General features: G+C 30.4%; 1 protein-coding gene across 1 annotated transcript; it reads right to left on the bottom strand.

Annotated features, from left to right (window-relative positions):
- Positions 1-12,938: 12,938 nt before the first annotated feature.
- LOC111997514 (glycosyltransferase BC10) lies at positions 12,939-16,188 on the bottom strand. The gene is made up of 2 exons (XM_024029607.2): positions 15,517-16,188; positions 12,939-13,638 (listed from the first exon to the last, which is right to left on the bottom strand). The coding sequence occupies exons 1-2, from the start codon at positions 16,132-16,134 to the stop codon at positions 12,991-12,993; spliced, it is 1,266 nt and encodes a 421-aa protein (XP_023885375.1). The 5' UTR covers positions 16,135-16,188; the 3' UTR covers positions 12,939-12,990.
- Between the last annotated feature and the right edge of the window lie 1,140 nt (positions 16,189-17,328).

Here is a 17,328-nt window from a genome sequence, read left to right as displayed (position 1 = left end):
CAAAAGACCTTCTCACAAACGTGGGTGTGGTGAGAAAAGGATTTGGTCAAGAACCTCTCAAGGATGTATCAATGGAGAGGAAGAAAGTAGAGGAATTTGAAGAGTCTCTTTGTGAAGATTGTGGATGAGGCAATCTTGTTTTTCTCTAGGGTTTCTTTCTCAAAATTCTCTCAGGAAGCTCTCTACATTTCATGGGTTTAAGGGGTATTTATACTAGGGTGAGATAGAAATGCGAAGAGTCAGGTTTTTCAAAACAGAGCTGGTTGGCGGCTTGGCCTCGCAACTTGGCTGAGTCACCAATTCAAGCCGCGAGCTAACAGAACGGTCAGGCTGGACTTTTTGTCTTGTAATACTCCAGCTGGCGCGACTATTCATCTTCTCACACGCTTCACTCGTGTGCTGAATTTGGCAGCTTGCCAGTCGCGAGTCACCCGTGAGTTTTAGCCGCGAAGCCCTGCATTCTTGCACTTTCTTAAGCATTTCTTCACTCTCTCACTCATTACCCTTACATGAATCCCACCTAAATATAGGGTTTGTAAGTGCTAAAATACAAACAAATTGGTACGAAATAAAGCCAACAAGATGGTTGATTAAATTTAACCTTACATAAAAAAATAAAAAATTTAATAACCCTAACGTCATTACTAATCAATCTTTCGTCACACAAAGTTTGGGTAGTCAATAAAGTCCTCGTTTCTCTCTTATGTTTGAACTTTTAATATTTTTAAGATGCAATCTTTTTCGGGGCAGTGGTTTCTTATACATCGATTAATCTACATTTATCTTATATGTCAACTTCGTGCAACATTGTATAAGATAATTTCACATATTAGATTAGTGGCCTTTTAATTAGTTTAAGTAGGCAAAAAAAGTCAAATGATCTATGCTTCTCTAACGTTGTTGTTAATTCCTTCTCACTTGTTTATTGAGGGACTAATTATACAAGGTTAGAATTTTTCTTATTGTCAAATTTTCAAATTAATGTCGTGATAACAACATTGATGTGCGAGCATTTCCAATCAAAATTTAAATTTCTGGATGGTGAGAGACTGTTCAATCTCAATTGAGGAACTGTGGACCAATCATAAAGTACCTTTTGGAAATTGGAACTGCCTTTGAAATGATTGTCCAAGCCATGATGAGATAGACCCGGTTCTAAAATCAGTAAGTAATCCAAAACTAGACCGCCTGCTAATTATTTCTCCATTGAGTCATACAAATATTTAATCTTGTCCACTCAAATTGGATCAAATCACCATCAAGATCTGCTCATTTGCATAGATCATAGGTAAGTTCTAGTGTGACACAACCTCCTTTTCTCCGATTAAAATAATTCTAAAGAAAACGTGGGATTCTTTTCTTTATTTTTCAGTGTTTGATTCATTTCCAGGACATGAAAGTTGGTCGCATACATGTTTTGGTTATGTGATTTTATGTAGTTGTTTGCATGTTTTGAATATGTGATTGCATGGTTTCATTTTATATTATATATATATATATATATATATATATATGGATCCTTATTGGCCGCCTTTTTCGTCAAGTCAGTAGGTTTGAATGTCAATTCATGTTTATATTTTTTTCCTAAGCAATTGGAAGAATGTTGGAACAAGAGGAAGAGACACGTGCAAACCCCACGTCCATTCCAAAACGAGTATTTTATCTATTAAAACAAGGTAGGCAGGTTGTTGATTAATTTAAGAGCTTGTCAAGTAAATTGTCTAGTTGGATTGTAACCATTGGTGGAGAAATTTTATAGTAAGGCAAATTCTTGGTGTGCCAAGCAGTTGACCTTTGCTAGGAGACTCCAATTGATTAAAACCATGCTATACAGTGTCCAAGTTTATTGGACCAATAACCTATTTTTCCTACCTAATTAAACGAGTGGTTAAGCTGCTTGTTAAACAAAAGCTTAATGCCTATCTATGAAATGTTAATGCTCCTGAATGCAATGGCTAAAATAGCTTGGGATGACTTAACTTTTCCTAAGTATGAAAGAGGTTTGGGTTTAATTAAAATCCATGATCGGAATAAAACTGAAATTATGAGATTGATTTGGAATCCCTTAGTAAATGCTGAATCTATTTGAGTTGATTGGGACAAAATTGGCATCTGCCCTTTTCGGCCAAAATAAGTAGCATTCTACCCTCTTTTCTAAACTAATTAGGAAAATTCCCTTATTTTGAAACTCGACTTACTCAAAATTGAGTTTTAAAAAAAAAAAAAAAATTCTAGAGCCCTATAGTGACGTTTTTAAGGACCTATAGTGGCATTTTGTAACTTGGGCTCCATGAAATCGAGTTATATGCAATCTTTTTGCATATAACTCAAGTTCATGGAGCTCGAGTTATAAAACACCACTATAGGTCCGTAAAAACGTCACTATATGGCTTAACTTAATTTAGAGAAAGTCGAGTTTCAAAAGAGGGACATTTACCAAATTAATTTAGAAAAGATGGTAGAATGCTACTTATTTTGCCCAAAAAGGGCAAAGGCCAATTTTTCCGAGTTGATTGGGTCAAAGTGTATTTGCTTAAGGCAGGGTAGATCCTAGTGGGAGGTTTCGGTTTCTACTTTCTAGTCACATAGAAGGGAGCTATGTTCTTGCTGAAGCATATCATAGGGAATGGTGAGAGCATTTTTGTTTGGCATGAAGATGGGCTTCTTGTCTAAAAAGGAAAAATAAGGGCATAGAATTGTGTATGATCCTGCTAGTTGTTCTTTTGTAAAGCTACTTTACTATGGAGCCAGGATTCCAATTGGGGGGGCAAAGTATAGAACTATTATTATTTTTTTGGTGAAAATTCAAATTGGCATCTAGTAATCCAGTTAGTATTAACAAAATATCACCAAATGAAAAGATACAAGATAATTTTAGCTAAACACATTTCAATAAAATTATTTATCAAAATGGAATTCAACGTTTTTTTTAAATCTTAGAAATCCTTTGTGATTGATTTGGTACTAAATATGAAAATATTTTCACTTCTAATGTAGAAAATCATCTATCGTAATTGATTTAACCATAATCTATATTATATACTATATAATAAAAGTCAAATTTAGAAGTCAAGGTTGCGCCAAGTGACTGCATCAAATTGCAGATTTTTTTTTTTTTTAATTTTTAGATTTTTCAATAAATTCATTCACTTAAGTTTTTAGATAAAAACAAAATGTTTTTGATCTTTACCAACTTCTTTGGATAAAGTAACAATAAGTGTTCTAATGAACTTTTTTTTTTTTTTTAAATTTTATAAAGTAACAATTTTACTAGCTTACGATAGTATTTTTTTTTTTTTTTTTTGGGATAAACATTTATCCTACATCATCTATTTCCTAGTAATAAAGTAACAAATTTAAAAGTATTATTTTTTTCTTCACAATTTTTTTTTCTTTTGGAATAAATATACAAAAAAAATAGCTAATGTTTATTAACTTTAATGTAAACTAAAAAAAAATCTAATAACAACCTAATAACATTAACTATTTTTTGGGGATAAAGTAAAAAAAGAAAAAAACTAATATGTAATTAGCATAAACTTCTTAATTATGTAAACTTTTTTTCTTTCTGTTCATATCAAGTTATCAACTTCTTCACAACTTAAAATTATCTAATATAAAAGTGGAGGTATATATACGGTTTAGTAAATTTTTCCCTTTTCCTACCATGCGGTTTCTTGATGTATTCTTTCCTTCTCATACTTACCTTACCTGTGAAACTTGCATGTATGTATTTGCCTTCTTCTTCTTCTTTTTTTCACAAAATTCCCTACTTTATTTATTTTTTTCATATGCGGGTTGCCTTTTGTTTAAGTTATTTTTGTTAACTTTGATCTAATTTATATGCTTATTATGGTCTTCAGAATCAATTGTATATCTTTCATGAAAACTAACAAATTAATTTTAACAAAATTTTTTTTCACTTTTTGAAAGATTTATTTTCCAATATGTGTAGATCCCACAGGTAACCATGAGACCAAGATTTGAGCATCCAAAACCATGATAATGAACATCACTTCACAAAGAATGGAGACAAAAAATTGATTAAATATAAAAATGATGATGTAAAAACAATGGATATTTAAGTTGATGTGAAATCTCCATGCATTTAACTCTAATTCTAGTTTTTTTTTTTTTTGTTAATGTTTAGAAATTAGTATTGTTTGTAATTATTGAATTTAGAGTTTCTTTGTGTCTATATATTTATGTGTGTTATTGTGAATTTTGCTTTCATTTTTTTTTTTTTAATTTTATAAATTTGGGTAGTTTTAACTTGTAAATTTGGGATGATTGCTTGGGGTTAAAGTAAAAATATTAGGTCAATTTTAATCATAATTCATGCAATAGTAGGCTGTTAGCTAGATGTTGATATTAATTTTATGCTTATTTACATTAATTAACATAAACATCTTCACATGTTTAGCGTTGATATTAATTTGACACTTTGAGATGCAAGCACTTCATTATAATTAAATATAAATGTTATTATGCTAGTATGTTATAATTATTATTTGTTGTTTCTCGCCCTACTTCACCTTAATTTTTTCTCTTAAATCATTAATTAGTGTTTCTCAATAAAATTATTCATGTTATAAGTTTATGACCAAAACTGTGCAAAGCCCAGCCATTTACTAGAAAAAGCTTTTAAAAATTTAAAACTTGTCATAATCTTAAAAATATTTTTACTATTTTAATTTTTATTAAATTTAATTATATTATCAAAAATATATATTTTTTAAATTTATATATAATTCTTTTATTAAGTCGTGCATCGTACGGGCATAATACTAGTATATATATGTAGGGGGTAAAAACCCAGAGCTACTTGATGGGCTTGGGGCACCATGTTGAGGAGTATTATATTTCCGAAGAGCAATAATTGGTTGGGACAGTCCATCTGAAGGCAGGAAGCCCAGAAGTAGAGGGGGAGTACCGTCCGAAGAAGTCACTACTGGCCCGAAGATGTCTTACTCCTCGGTTACAAATAGCCTTGATCAATCAGACGTATGGAAGGCCCGAATGATCTTCCTAGCAATCCCAATGATAATGATAAGTTCTGGGTAGGTCTGGAGATGATCAGAACGAAGAAATATCTAAAGGAAAAGCTGCTGCTACCGTATTTAATGCACTGCAACAGCTTTTCTGACCTCATTTATGTGGAGAAGACCCCTGAACAGTGTAACCTCAGCTACCACCACTCACAAAGAACTAAAGTAGACACATGACGTGACATGTACTTAAGTAGATACACAGATGAAGAACAGGTGGACGAAGGAGATGATGGGAAAAGATGCTATATAAAGAAGAAGGGTCCATGATAAAGGAGGAGGAAAAAGGAGAAGAGAGAAGAAAGAAAAGCTTTACTGTAGCTCTGAACGTTATAATTACTGTTCACTCAATAAAACATCTCTTCGAACATTCACTCATGGAGTTGTTCAAGCATTATTTCATGTTATCACCATCTTAAGTACCTTAGCCAACCATTGTTTAATTCATAACCTGCCCAGCTCTTTCGTCCACTCTCTACAAATTCATTGTCCTGGGTTCGTTGGGCCTTTAACCCATACCTTTTGGGCTTGGGCTACAAAAACTGACCCTACAATATATATATAACTAAAACCTATAAAGCTTCCACAATTTTCCATGTCACCACTATTTTCTTTTTTTTTATTTTTTTATTTTAGGTTTTATATTTTATATATTTATTATTTCTCTTAAACGTGTAATTATCTTATCAGTGCTACAATAGTTTGGTTTAAGTAAAACTCAATTAAATATATGTTTCAAGAGCTTGAAAATTCTACTTCAACTAAAATTCTATAGCAAAAATTTCAACAAATATATAACATAAAATCATTATTATTATTTAAACCAAAGCCTTTGACTTTTTGTTGACCTCTCCAAAACTTGTTACATCATTATTATCTATATATAATATAAAATCGAAGATTAAAAAATTAATTCTAATTTTCTTTTAATCAGACTTCATGTTAGAATTTAAAGAGAGAGAGAGAGAGAGACTCTTGTTAGGATTCTGTTTGCCACATCATTATTATTATCTATATATAATATAAAATCGAAGACTAAAAAAATCATTATAATTTTTTTTTAATTAGACCTCACTTTAGAATTTTTTTTTTTTAAGACTCATGTCAAAAAAAAAAAACTTTAGGATTAAGAAAAAAAAGAGAGAGACTCTTGTTAGGGCTCTCTCTTCTCTCCTCAAAATCCTAGCAATTACCACCTCAAAACCCTTAACTTAACTTCACTTTAAGGTTAAAAATAAAATTTTAAAAAAAAAAACACATAGGTTCTTTCTTTTTTATTTGTTTTCATATGTGCCTGAGATTTCTTTCTATCTTATTCTTTTGTTATGTTTAGAATTGATTTCTTTTGAGTATTTGGGTTAATCTCCATATTTTGACAGTGTTTTTGCGGGTTTGGTTTTTGGGTTGAAATTTCTAATAATTATTTTATATTGTATATGGTAGATGAAACATCTCTATTTTTTGGAGAAAAATAAAAACTGCAATCTACGTCTTCTAGCCTAAGGAATGGTAAATTTTTATTTGGTATATTATATATGAATTTTTTGAATTTGAAGGGTTTTGTTTGGTTTTGAAGAAGAATTTGGGGATTCTATAAAATTTGAAAGTTTTAAGTATTTGAGATTTTGGTATTTGCATCTCAGTATGTTGATCTTAATTCTTTACCTTATATGCTTTTGCTTTATTGAGAATTTTTATTTGGGTTCACATGATTTTTTGTTTTTTTAATTAAAACTATGATTTTTGGTTGATTAATTATTTGTTTGGATTAATTTCAATTAATTATTTGTTTGGATTCAACATAAAAGATAATGGAATTAGGTGTTATAATTTTAATATTGTTCCATGTTTTGAATTGTTTATATTGTCATTACTACAACATGTGCCTTCCTCATATCATGGTCTTTGTATATATCTTTGTAGTTTATATTAGTTTTGAGTGTGTGTGTGTGTATATATATATATATATAACTTTTGGGAATTTTGCTTTATTAATTTAAGAATTGTAGATTATTTTGTAGATTTCGGTAACTATGCACCTGTAGTGAGATGTTACATAAGCATATATATAGTATTAACATTTTATAAAAATCTTTCTTACAACCCAATAATATTCTATGTTAGACAACACTTCTAAACTATAGAAAAGCATAGAGGTTAAATATTTCTTCCCATTGTATTTTATTTAATTATGACAGTTTTTTTTTTTTTTAAATGCTAACTAGCAAAATGTCTATAATATGCATATTATTGACCCAATTTTCTATTTCTAAATTTCTTAGATTTTATTATATAAATAACTTTTTCGTGCATTACACGGGTTAGTGACTAGTCTATATATATATATAAAACCAAAGCCTCTGAAGCTCTCATAATTTTCCACGTCACCACTATTTTCTTTTTCTTTTTAATTTAGATTCTTTTTATTTTAGGTTTTACAATTTTCCATGTTACTACTATTTTATTTTCCTTTTCAATTTAGATTCTTTTTATTTCAGGTTTTAATTTAAACTAAAAACTTGGGTCTTCTTAAAACCCTAAAACATAATTTGTTTAAGGGCATAAGGTTTTGCTTGCTGCAAAATCGAGGTGAGAACCCCATCTTCAAGTCGATCAATATTATTATATGAATCTTGAAGTAATATATAGATGATTTGGCAATGTAGTGAGATTTGGTTATTTCTGCTATATTGTTTACTTGATCACAGTGGAATCGATGGTTGTACTCTTATCGTTTTATTGACGATAAAGAAAAAAAGGTTTTTTAGCGTCGAAGGTATTTCTTCTTCTATCATTATTTCTTCTAATTTTAAATTGTAAATTAGCATCAAAGTTATTAATAAGGTATTTCTTAGACCCTTTAACCTTGACGTTAGAAGAAGAAATACCTTTGACGCTAAAGACCTTTTTTTTCTTAGACCCTTTTACAATTTTAAATTATAAATACCTTTGAAGAAATAATTAAAGGTATGCTAAATTACAATTAAAATTTTCCAATTTCTTGGATTTGGTTTATCAAAATTTTTTTCTGGTTAGAATTTTTTTCCTGCTTGGTAAATTTTTTTGTTAGATTTTTTTTTTTTTTTTTACCCTAAAATAAATTTTTGATTTTTTTTTTTTAGTATAGCGTTAACTGTTTGTATAATACATCTAATTTCTAAATATTGTAGTGTTCTCTTTACATTTAAAAAAACTCATGAGACTCAATTTGAATTGTAACTTATCATGTTTATATAATTTATTTTGAATTTTAAGTAATTAATATTTGCATTGGTATGCTATCGAGATCCAATAGTTGTGTCTTTAAAATCAAGAGGAACTACAAAACAATATCTAAAAAAATTGTAAAAGAATCATGAAAGTTGGTACTAAAGACATATTGAAACAAAGGAAAATTGAAAAGCTACATACTGATGCAAGTTGGTACTAAAGACATATAGAAAGAAAGGAAAATTGAAAATCTACATACTGATGCTTCTATAATTACTCATTTGAAATTCAAACTAGTTTCAAAAAAATAGTTTGTGGTTTAGAGCATTTTTTGTTTTCACTAATTGTGTTTTGTTTCACTGTACCTGTTTTTAAAATTTGGTTTGTGTTGTCTATCATTTAAGTTTTTTGTATTTGTGGAATTCTTTGTTTTTTGCCAGCTTTGAAACAAAATTTAGCCAAATCAGGATCCACACTACTAGCATTATTGTTAGTAACTTTAAGTTCAATGGTGTATTAAAGTACACACATTTGAAACCCTTGATTATATAAGAAAAAGAACATGAATGTTACTTAAAACAAAGCACACACAATTTTTACTTTAAACTCTTGGCTGAAGATAGCTTTTTTTTTTTTTTTTTTTTTTTTTTTTTGTTACAGTAATCAAAAGAGCCTACAAGTTACCTATTTCAAATAAGAATAATAGTCTCTTAGTAGGCCATTATTCTTATGGCCTACAAATAAGAATAATAGTCTCTTAGTAGGCCATAAGAATAATAGTCTATTTCAAAGAGCCTACTAAGAGACTATTATTCTTATGGCCTACACCTCTTTTTGTTCATATTTATATTTGTATCATTCTTTTCATTAGGAACAAGTTCCTTTCAGAATAGTATATCTTGTTATAGTAGTCATCTTGACCATTTGAAGTTTTAACTTATTAGGCATTTTTTTGTATTTTCTTTATTCATTTTCTAATCATATATGTAATTTTGTTTTTATTGTGCATCTCACAATTTTCCACATCAGTACAGTATTTAAATTTACCTCTGAAACTCTCACAATTTTTTAGGTCAGCAAAATTTTAAAATTATTAAAATAAATATATACAATTTCCACGTCAGCACAATATTTAAATTTATTTAAATAAAATTATTTTTGTTTAGTCCAAACTTAGTAATGGGTGAAACTCTATCTCTCTAATAAGTCCAACTTAAACTAAACTCTCCTCAACCAAAAAAAAAAAAAACCGATACTTCTAAGAAAAAAAAAAAACCAAAAACACAATAAAAAAATAATAATAATAAAAAATTTCTCTTTCTCATATCTCTCACGCTACCATCTCCTTCCCCAAAACCCAAAACTCAGATAATCTCTCTTCTCATATCTCTCAAATGCTATCAACTACTTCCCCCAAATCTCAGATCTAACCATCTCCTTCAAACTTTTGGATCCGGCTTTGATCTTCGAAATCAGGATTAACATGCTAAATTAGACTTTTCAAGTTTAGTAGTTTACTGCTTTTGACTAATTTTCATTTGTCATTGTCTGCCAATGTCATTAAAAAAAATTAGTAAATAACTTTGTGGTTGTCAATTTCTTTACGTTTATAGGTTTATAATATTATAAGTTTATATTATTATATTACCATGTAGTTGATTTCTTTTTTTCTTTTTCTTTTTCTTTTTTAATGGAGATTTCCTATTGCCATATTATTAAGTCATGAGAGAATGCTATAAATATCGAATATATATGATAGTGCTGCTTATTGTAAATTAATGTATTAGTCTTTGGTTTTGAAATTTGCTTAGTTGTTTTATTTTTTATCTCATCGTATTTGCTTAGTAGTTTAAACTTATTGTTCATGCTTCTTTTTTTTTTCTTTTTTTTTTCTTTCTTTCTAAGTAGACTAAATAATTAGTTTATAAAAATCAATATAAGGCACGACTTTTTTAAAAAAAAAAAAATACAAGATAAAATTTTTACTCTAACCTAATCTAAGTGTATATGTATGTGAAACTCCCTCCTGGAGACTTGAATCCAGGCACTTGCCCCCCACACCCCATAAACACTTATACTTATGGAGTGACCATCACACCCTTGTGGAGTGACCATTGCACCAAAGGTGCGCGGTGGTAGGCACGACTTTGTTAAGTTAAAGTTATTCATTAAAAAAAAATTAATGTTAATTTATGAAATAAAGCATTTTTTTCCTAACCTAATTCATTATGTTTTCTATTCCAACTTATTGCAACTTTTTATTGCTCTCTTAATTTATTTGGGTTGGTTGAAAATTTAGTTCATGTTCATGTTGTTTAATTTGGTTTTGTGTGGAACTTTGTGGACCTTAAAACCCTATATCAAGACCAGTTTTGGAGAGTGCTATATCCATAAAGGCATAAACATGCATAACCAATAAGTCATTAGTTGAGACGTTACGAGTGTAAACATGTCTAAAAAAGCTGTTTACAATTTTACAATATTAGAATAAGCAATAAAATTGTCTATGCACAGTTTGATTCCCAGTTTATACTCTGTTTGTATTAATTTGAGACAATTTTTTAAAATTTTCAGTTTATGCTTTGTTTGTATTAATATGAGACCCTTTTTTTTTTTCATTTGTTTGTGTTTGGATTTAATTTAAGTTTGATTAATATTTTTCATTTAGTAATTTAATATTTCATATCAAAGATACAAATTTTTGAGACTGGAATCTTAATGTACAAGAGGAAGAAACACAGAATTGTGTAAATTTTCAAACAATATAAATTTCTCGTGCATCGCACAGGTTAGCAACTAATTTACAAATAAAATAAAAGTATGTTTACTATATTATTATATGTTCAATAACCTTCTAACAAAAAGACAAATTCATGTAGCTAAGTAAATAAGAAAATAGAAAAACCCAAAGCAAAAAACAAAACACAAAACAAAACACAAAAACTATTGCCTAAAGAGCAGTGTCAACCATGTAGAATAGTAGTCATCTTTGTATTTATTACTCTCGGACAACCTCTCATCACATTTAATGGAATGCAATATGCTTCCTCCCCCTTTTATGGCAAGTCAAAACATTGAGTTACCCAATTGTTCCTTAGCATGCCCAGACCAGGATGACAAGCATCAATTCAATCAAAGGAATCCATGCTTCGAGGCTTAATCTAAGGAAGTGAGAGAGATGATCTTTGCAAGCATAAAAAGGCACCTACTCAGTAAGAAGTATGATCTTTTTTCCATTGACAAGAGTTACAATTTCTCTTTAAAATCCCTAGCTGACTTCATCATTAGAATAACACCAGTAAACCCTCTAGAGATATATTGATTTCACAATAACATGTATAAGTGTTTTGTGCGACAATAGTTGAAGGGAAAATGCAATTATACATACACTAATTCACACACTTTCAAGTCACGATCTCAATTCATTTTTAGTGTGTAAGAGTGTGTGAATTAGTGTACGTGTAACAAACACTACTTAAATACACCCTAATTTTCGTGGCCTTCCCAGTTAAAGGAATCCCACCACCCACATTAGTATTAGTGAAATTGTAGTCATGATCGATCATGGTGTGGTCCCATGTGCCCCATTTCTATTTTTAAATTACTAAATCTACATAAAAATTAGAAAGAAGCCCAGGAAACTACTCATAAAATTCTTCTTCACATCGATCCAAAACCACCATACCAAGTTGATTCCTAAAAAATGTGTTACAGCTCCAGTTATATTATATAGATAGTAATTGAAAGGTTAAATCATATGGATAGTTAATATAAGCTTAAATAGCATATTTGGTCCTCAAATTTAACTTTTGTTTAGAATGTTAAAAAAAAAAAAATCACACTATTTGATAGATGAAATTAAAAAGTTGACCTAAAATGTTGTGGAGTTTGTTACATGGTATGAACTCAATTTGTCACATCAACATTTTTCATCCATTAAATTAGATGTCAATTATGTTCTTTTTAAAATAATTTTAAAAGAATAAGAATCAAAAGAATTAAAGTGTTTTTAAATTACGAAAATGATTTTGAGCCAAGTTTTGTCAAGTAGTGCATGTTTGAGCTTGCCTCGCCAATAAAAATCAAATACTCAAGCTTGGCTCAAGCTTGAGGCAAGCCTAAAAATAATGTTTGAACTCGAACTTGTGAGAATGCCAAAGAGCTTGAGATCGGCTTGACTTAACTTGGTTAATTGGTCAAGCCAAGCTTGAGCTTAGTATCAAGCTCAAACTTGAGCTTAAGTCAAGCTTTTTAGTTTGAGATCCAAAAAAATTGCATTATCAAATACTTATATCACAAAAAATCAAGTAAAATAATAATAATAATAATAATTGGTAGTGGTAAGTGGTCTCATGTGGACTATGTTATTATTAAGATATGTATAATGTCATAATAATGAGTTTATTTAGTAAACATATATCAAGCTATAAATGAGTCTAAGCTTGGCATGTTTTGTATCGAGCCCTATTGTTCATGAGCTTGTTCACGAATAATTTTTTTGCTTGGGCTCGGCTTGTTTATCAAACAAGTCTAAAAATAAGACTCAAGCTTGGCTTATTTATAAACAAACGAACAATAACGAATTTTTTATCAAGTCGAGCCCAAATTGTTCATGAACAGCTTGGTTCATTTACAACCCTAATTTTAAAAACAAATGTCACAGATTGAGTACTAAATATGTAATTCAACTTAAATATAATTGATAAATTAATTGTAGACTTGTATACAAATATTAAGTACTGAAATGTAGAAACTCTGATGCAATCTGCAACAAAGGTTGCAAAGTGTTTGGCATGAACTTCCTAGCAAACAAAAAGCACATAGAGGTAGTAGCATTGCCATTATAGGTGCAGTTAGTACCAAACCTTATTTGATTCAAGAACTCAATATTAACAGCTTGCCTGACAAATTTTCCTGGGTGTGGACCACTCTTAGACCAATCAACCCAAGTGATACTCCTATTCGAGTTCTCCTCTGGGCTCAGAATGTTCACTATCGTAGGAATATAGTGCTCATCCATGTAACATGGAGGACTGCAAAACTCACTAAATACAGGGTAGTACTTCTTGTCTGATATAATATCAATGGCTACCTTGCGATTGACCTCAAACCATTGTGACCCTTTTCTCCAATCTGCTATAGAAATTGTTGGAAACATTTGAGGATTGTATCGACCACGACCAACTTTTCTTGGGTCATCATATGAGCCTATAAAGCTCTTATTGGAGCCGATGAGATAGTTATATATTGTTGTGAAGTTGAACAAAGGAATGCATGTCTCTGAGAGTAATACAAATCTTTCATTAGAGAGATCTAGTAGTGCATTAGCCAAAAGGCGCCTCTCTGCGTCAATCATTGTTGGTTTCCCCCATTCCACTAGCTGCAATAAGAGGGGAAAAAAATTCATTTGACTTATTTAATTATTTTTCGATAGAGTTGCCTGAAATTTAAGACATTATATCTCTATTGTTAAATAATTTTAAATGAAGAAAAGCAGTGTGGATATGACCCGGCCCATTATATCACAAATTCCTCAAATAATTTTTTTTGAGAAGCAATTCCTCAAATAATTAATTGTCATACTTCAAATTATTTCTGAGTGCTCTTCATCGAGAGTATGATAGTGTTGCAAGTCATATCGTGATGGGAAAAAAATATTAAATATAAATCATGAGAAAAGGAGTGAACTACTTTTAATATTTTATTGCGGTTAAGTACGTTCTTCTAATTGTGGTGCCTCAGTTTTTGACTAAAGTATTCTAATCCCTATTCATGAGACACACATAAAGTCTCATAAATTAATGGTGTGGTGAATTGAACCTAAGACCTTCAAGTTTACACCATATTCTAAACCAATGAATTCACCACCCGAGTACCCTCTTGAGAGTAATTAAGTAACGCATTAGTTGGTGTATTAGGATGCATTTATTATTATTATTATTATTATTATTACATTAAATTAAATTGGGGGAGGGAGATCAAACATTAACCTCTCATCTTTAGGAATGCTAAGAGGCATGCCAACTGACCTAAAGATCATTGCCATTATTGGACACACTTAAAATATATGTAATATTCCACTTATTATGTTCACCGGTGCATGAAGTTTCCTCTTCTTCGTTTTTTTTAATTATTAATGGGAGTTTGGGTAAATTTCTTGTACGTCTAACATCCACCTTACTAGCCTTGGGTTTTTTTTTTTTCCCCAAAGATCTACCTCGCATTTATTTTTTATAAATAAAAATTAAGTTTCTATAGTATCTAATATTGTATGAAAATTTGTATTCAGCTTTTTTTCAATCTTACATAACAGATAATATTTATTTAAAAATAAAAATATAAAATTTTTAAAATTCAAACACATTTTCCATTGTGTTAGTTCTTTTTCAGAATTGGTGAAGCTTTCACTTACACTTTTCTAGTAAATGCGTACATGTTCAAATGTGTCAGATACATTAATGTTCAAGCCCAATTATATTATCCTAAGCAAGGCCCAAATCTATTATATTATCCAAATTCATAATCATTATACTAATCACAAACGAAAAATATTAGAGGTATTACCAATTTTATTATCAAATAAATGTACATGTGTGATTATAAAAAAATTTAAAAAAAAAAAAATAGATGTACATGTGTGTTTAAGAAATTTGGTTTCTATCAATCGGACAAGGTTCCTCTCCATGTTAAGTGAAATTTAGAAAGAGCATTTCACATTTAAATTTATGTTGTACATTTCATAATGTAAGTCTAAATACACACATTTAAAATTGTAATATTTAATATGAACTATGAAATTGATCTATTTGAAATTGAGAAGATCTAACCCTCTAGCAAATATCAATTCTGCCCCCTGTTGAGCAGTTGACAGAAATGGCCAAACATCTATATAAGCATAAAACTAAACAAATCTTTTTTATAATTTATTTATTGGCAAGATCAGATTATATTAAAATGATCATTGCCAATTCAATTATGATGATATTAATTCTAGGATGAAGTTTTTATCAAAAAAAAAATCTCCATTTAAATGGCGACCTAAATGACTATCTCTATAAATCGCATAACCTATTTAAGAATCATGAGAATTGTTTAAATTTTAGATGACATAATAATTCATGTAAGCAAAATACACCTGAATAATTAATCATTTGAACTACCATGTAATGGGTTCGAGAAAATCACTCTAACCCAAAGAAAAACTGTGTCTGTAATTTCAATAATAAACTGAATATTAGTATAAGTAAAAAAAACTCACCTTGCTTGGAATTCTTCTTCCATGGAAAACAGAACTTGCAGGGACAGATTCATTATATGAGGGATGAGGGTGAACATAAATGGTATAACGACCTTCATAACCTGTAAAGAACTTCTCCCACAATGGTCCCAAAGGTATAGGCCCTTTTGTCAAGAACATGAAAGCAACCTTTGGGACATAATTAAAAGGGAACTCTCTAATACTTGGAACCATTGATGCTCGCCTAAACAACTCGTCATCATCCATGTTGTGCATGAGAGAAAGCTTATTATTGGATGCAATCCTACTTTCATTCGGTAAAGTAGGTGGTGGTGGTGATGGTGGTTGTACAGCTACTAGTACTGGCGGCGGCGGCGGCGGCGGTGGTGATTGTAGAGCTATTAGTAGTGGAGGTGGTGGTGGTAATGGTGATGGTGGTGACTGCTCTAGAATTGTTGCTGATAACGATGGCAATGACAGGGTTGTTTGAATGTAGAAAGAGAAGGTTTTAAGGTACAAACTAGTTGTGATTCCAATGGACAAACCAATCACAAAGAACACAAAATAGAAGACATGTTTTAACGATAAATATGAATTCTTTGCAATCTTTGGAGATGGTTGCTGTTGTTCAATTCCCATTGATTAATCTAAAGAAAATGGTAGAGGGGTTGTCTCTAGAATAGAATAGAGAGGCAAAAATTAGTAGTGGAGGTGGTGGTGGTAATGGTGATGGTGGTGACTGCTCTAGAATTGTTGCTGATAACGATGGCAATGACAGGGTTGTTTGAATGTAGAAAGAGAAGGTTTTAAGGTACAAACTAGTTGTGATTCCAATGGACAAACCAATCACAAAGAACACAAAATAGAAGACATGTTTTAACGATAAATATGAATTCTTTGCAATCTTTGGAGATGGTTGCTGTTGTTCAATTCCCATTGATTAATCTAAAGAAAATGGTAGAGGGGTTGTCTCTAGAATAGAATAGAGAGGCAAAAAGGAAGAACCCAGTAAGTTTAATGCAGGATATGACTAATTAGAACACTTAAACCGAAAGTTAAGATGGCATGCACGTGCGTTGGTCTGATCTTGGGTATGATGAAGACGTTACTAGTAGCAGAAAAAGCACGACACCTTGAAGGTGTGTGTGCGCGTGTATATACCCAGAATTCGATGTTAGGGGAGTGACAAATTGACAATTTGGTAAACAGGACCCATGAAGTTAGATACCAATTTACGCAAGGTTTTAAGGGGAGTGACAACTTGACAATTCCATGATATAAAGACACTGTTTGGGACAGACTGACAAAACAATTTAAGATAAATTTGATACTTAACCGTTTTGTTCGCCGGATGAGGCGGAATACGCTCTATAAAGCATTTTTGTTGAACTTGTATTTTAAGTTGCTTTTAGGGGAAAAAAAAAGTTCAATCTTTTGTTTCATAAGAAACGGAGTAACTTAAGCAAAGCATCCCTCTCCTAGGATTTAGACTTTAGACAAAATATTAAGCCCTGCCCAAGTTCTGATAAAAAGAACTTCGTTTTTTCCATTTTTAATATAGGGTGTTTGAAAAAATAGTATCTATTCAATATATATATATATATATATATACTTGGCTTGATAACCATTTTTGAATAAGGATATAAGCTTTTAATTGGGATATATCTAAAGAGATGGCAAGCTTTAGTTTTTCTTTTGGTTGGATCTTAACCATTGTTTAGAAGGAGGGAATTGAATGAAATAGAAAAGAATAAAAAGAATAATTTAAAAATATTCTTCATTTCTCTCGTTTGAGAATTTTAATGAAATGAATGGAAAATTCATTTCTTTATT

Source organism: Quercus suber, unplaced genomic scaffold (assembly GCF_002906115.3).
Source record: "Quercus suber isolate HL8 unplaced genomic scaffold, Cork oak 2.0 scaffold_140, whole genome shotgun sequence".
Lineage (NCBI taxonomy): Eukaryota > Viridiplantae > Streptophyta > Magnoliopsida > Fagales > Fagaceae > Quercus > Quercus suber.
This window is presented reverse-complemented; position numbering and strand designations above follow the sequence as displayed.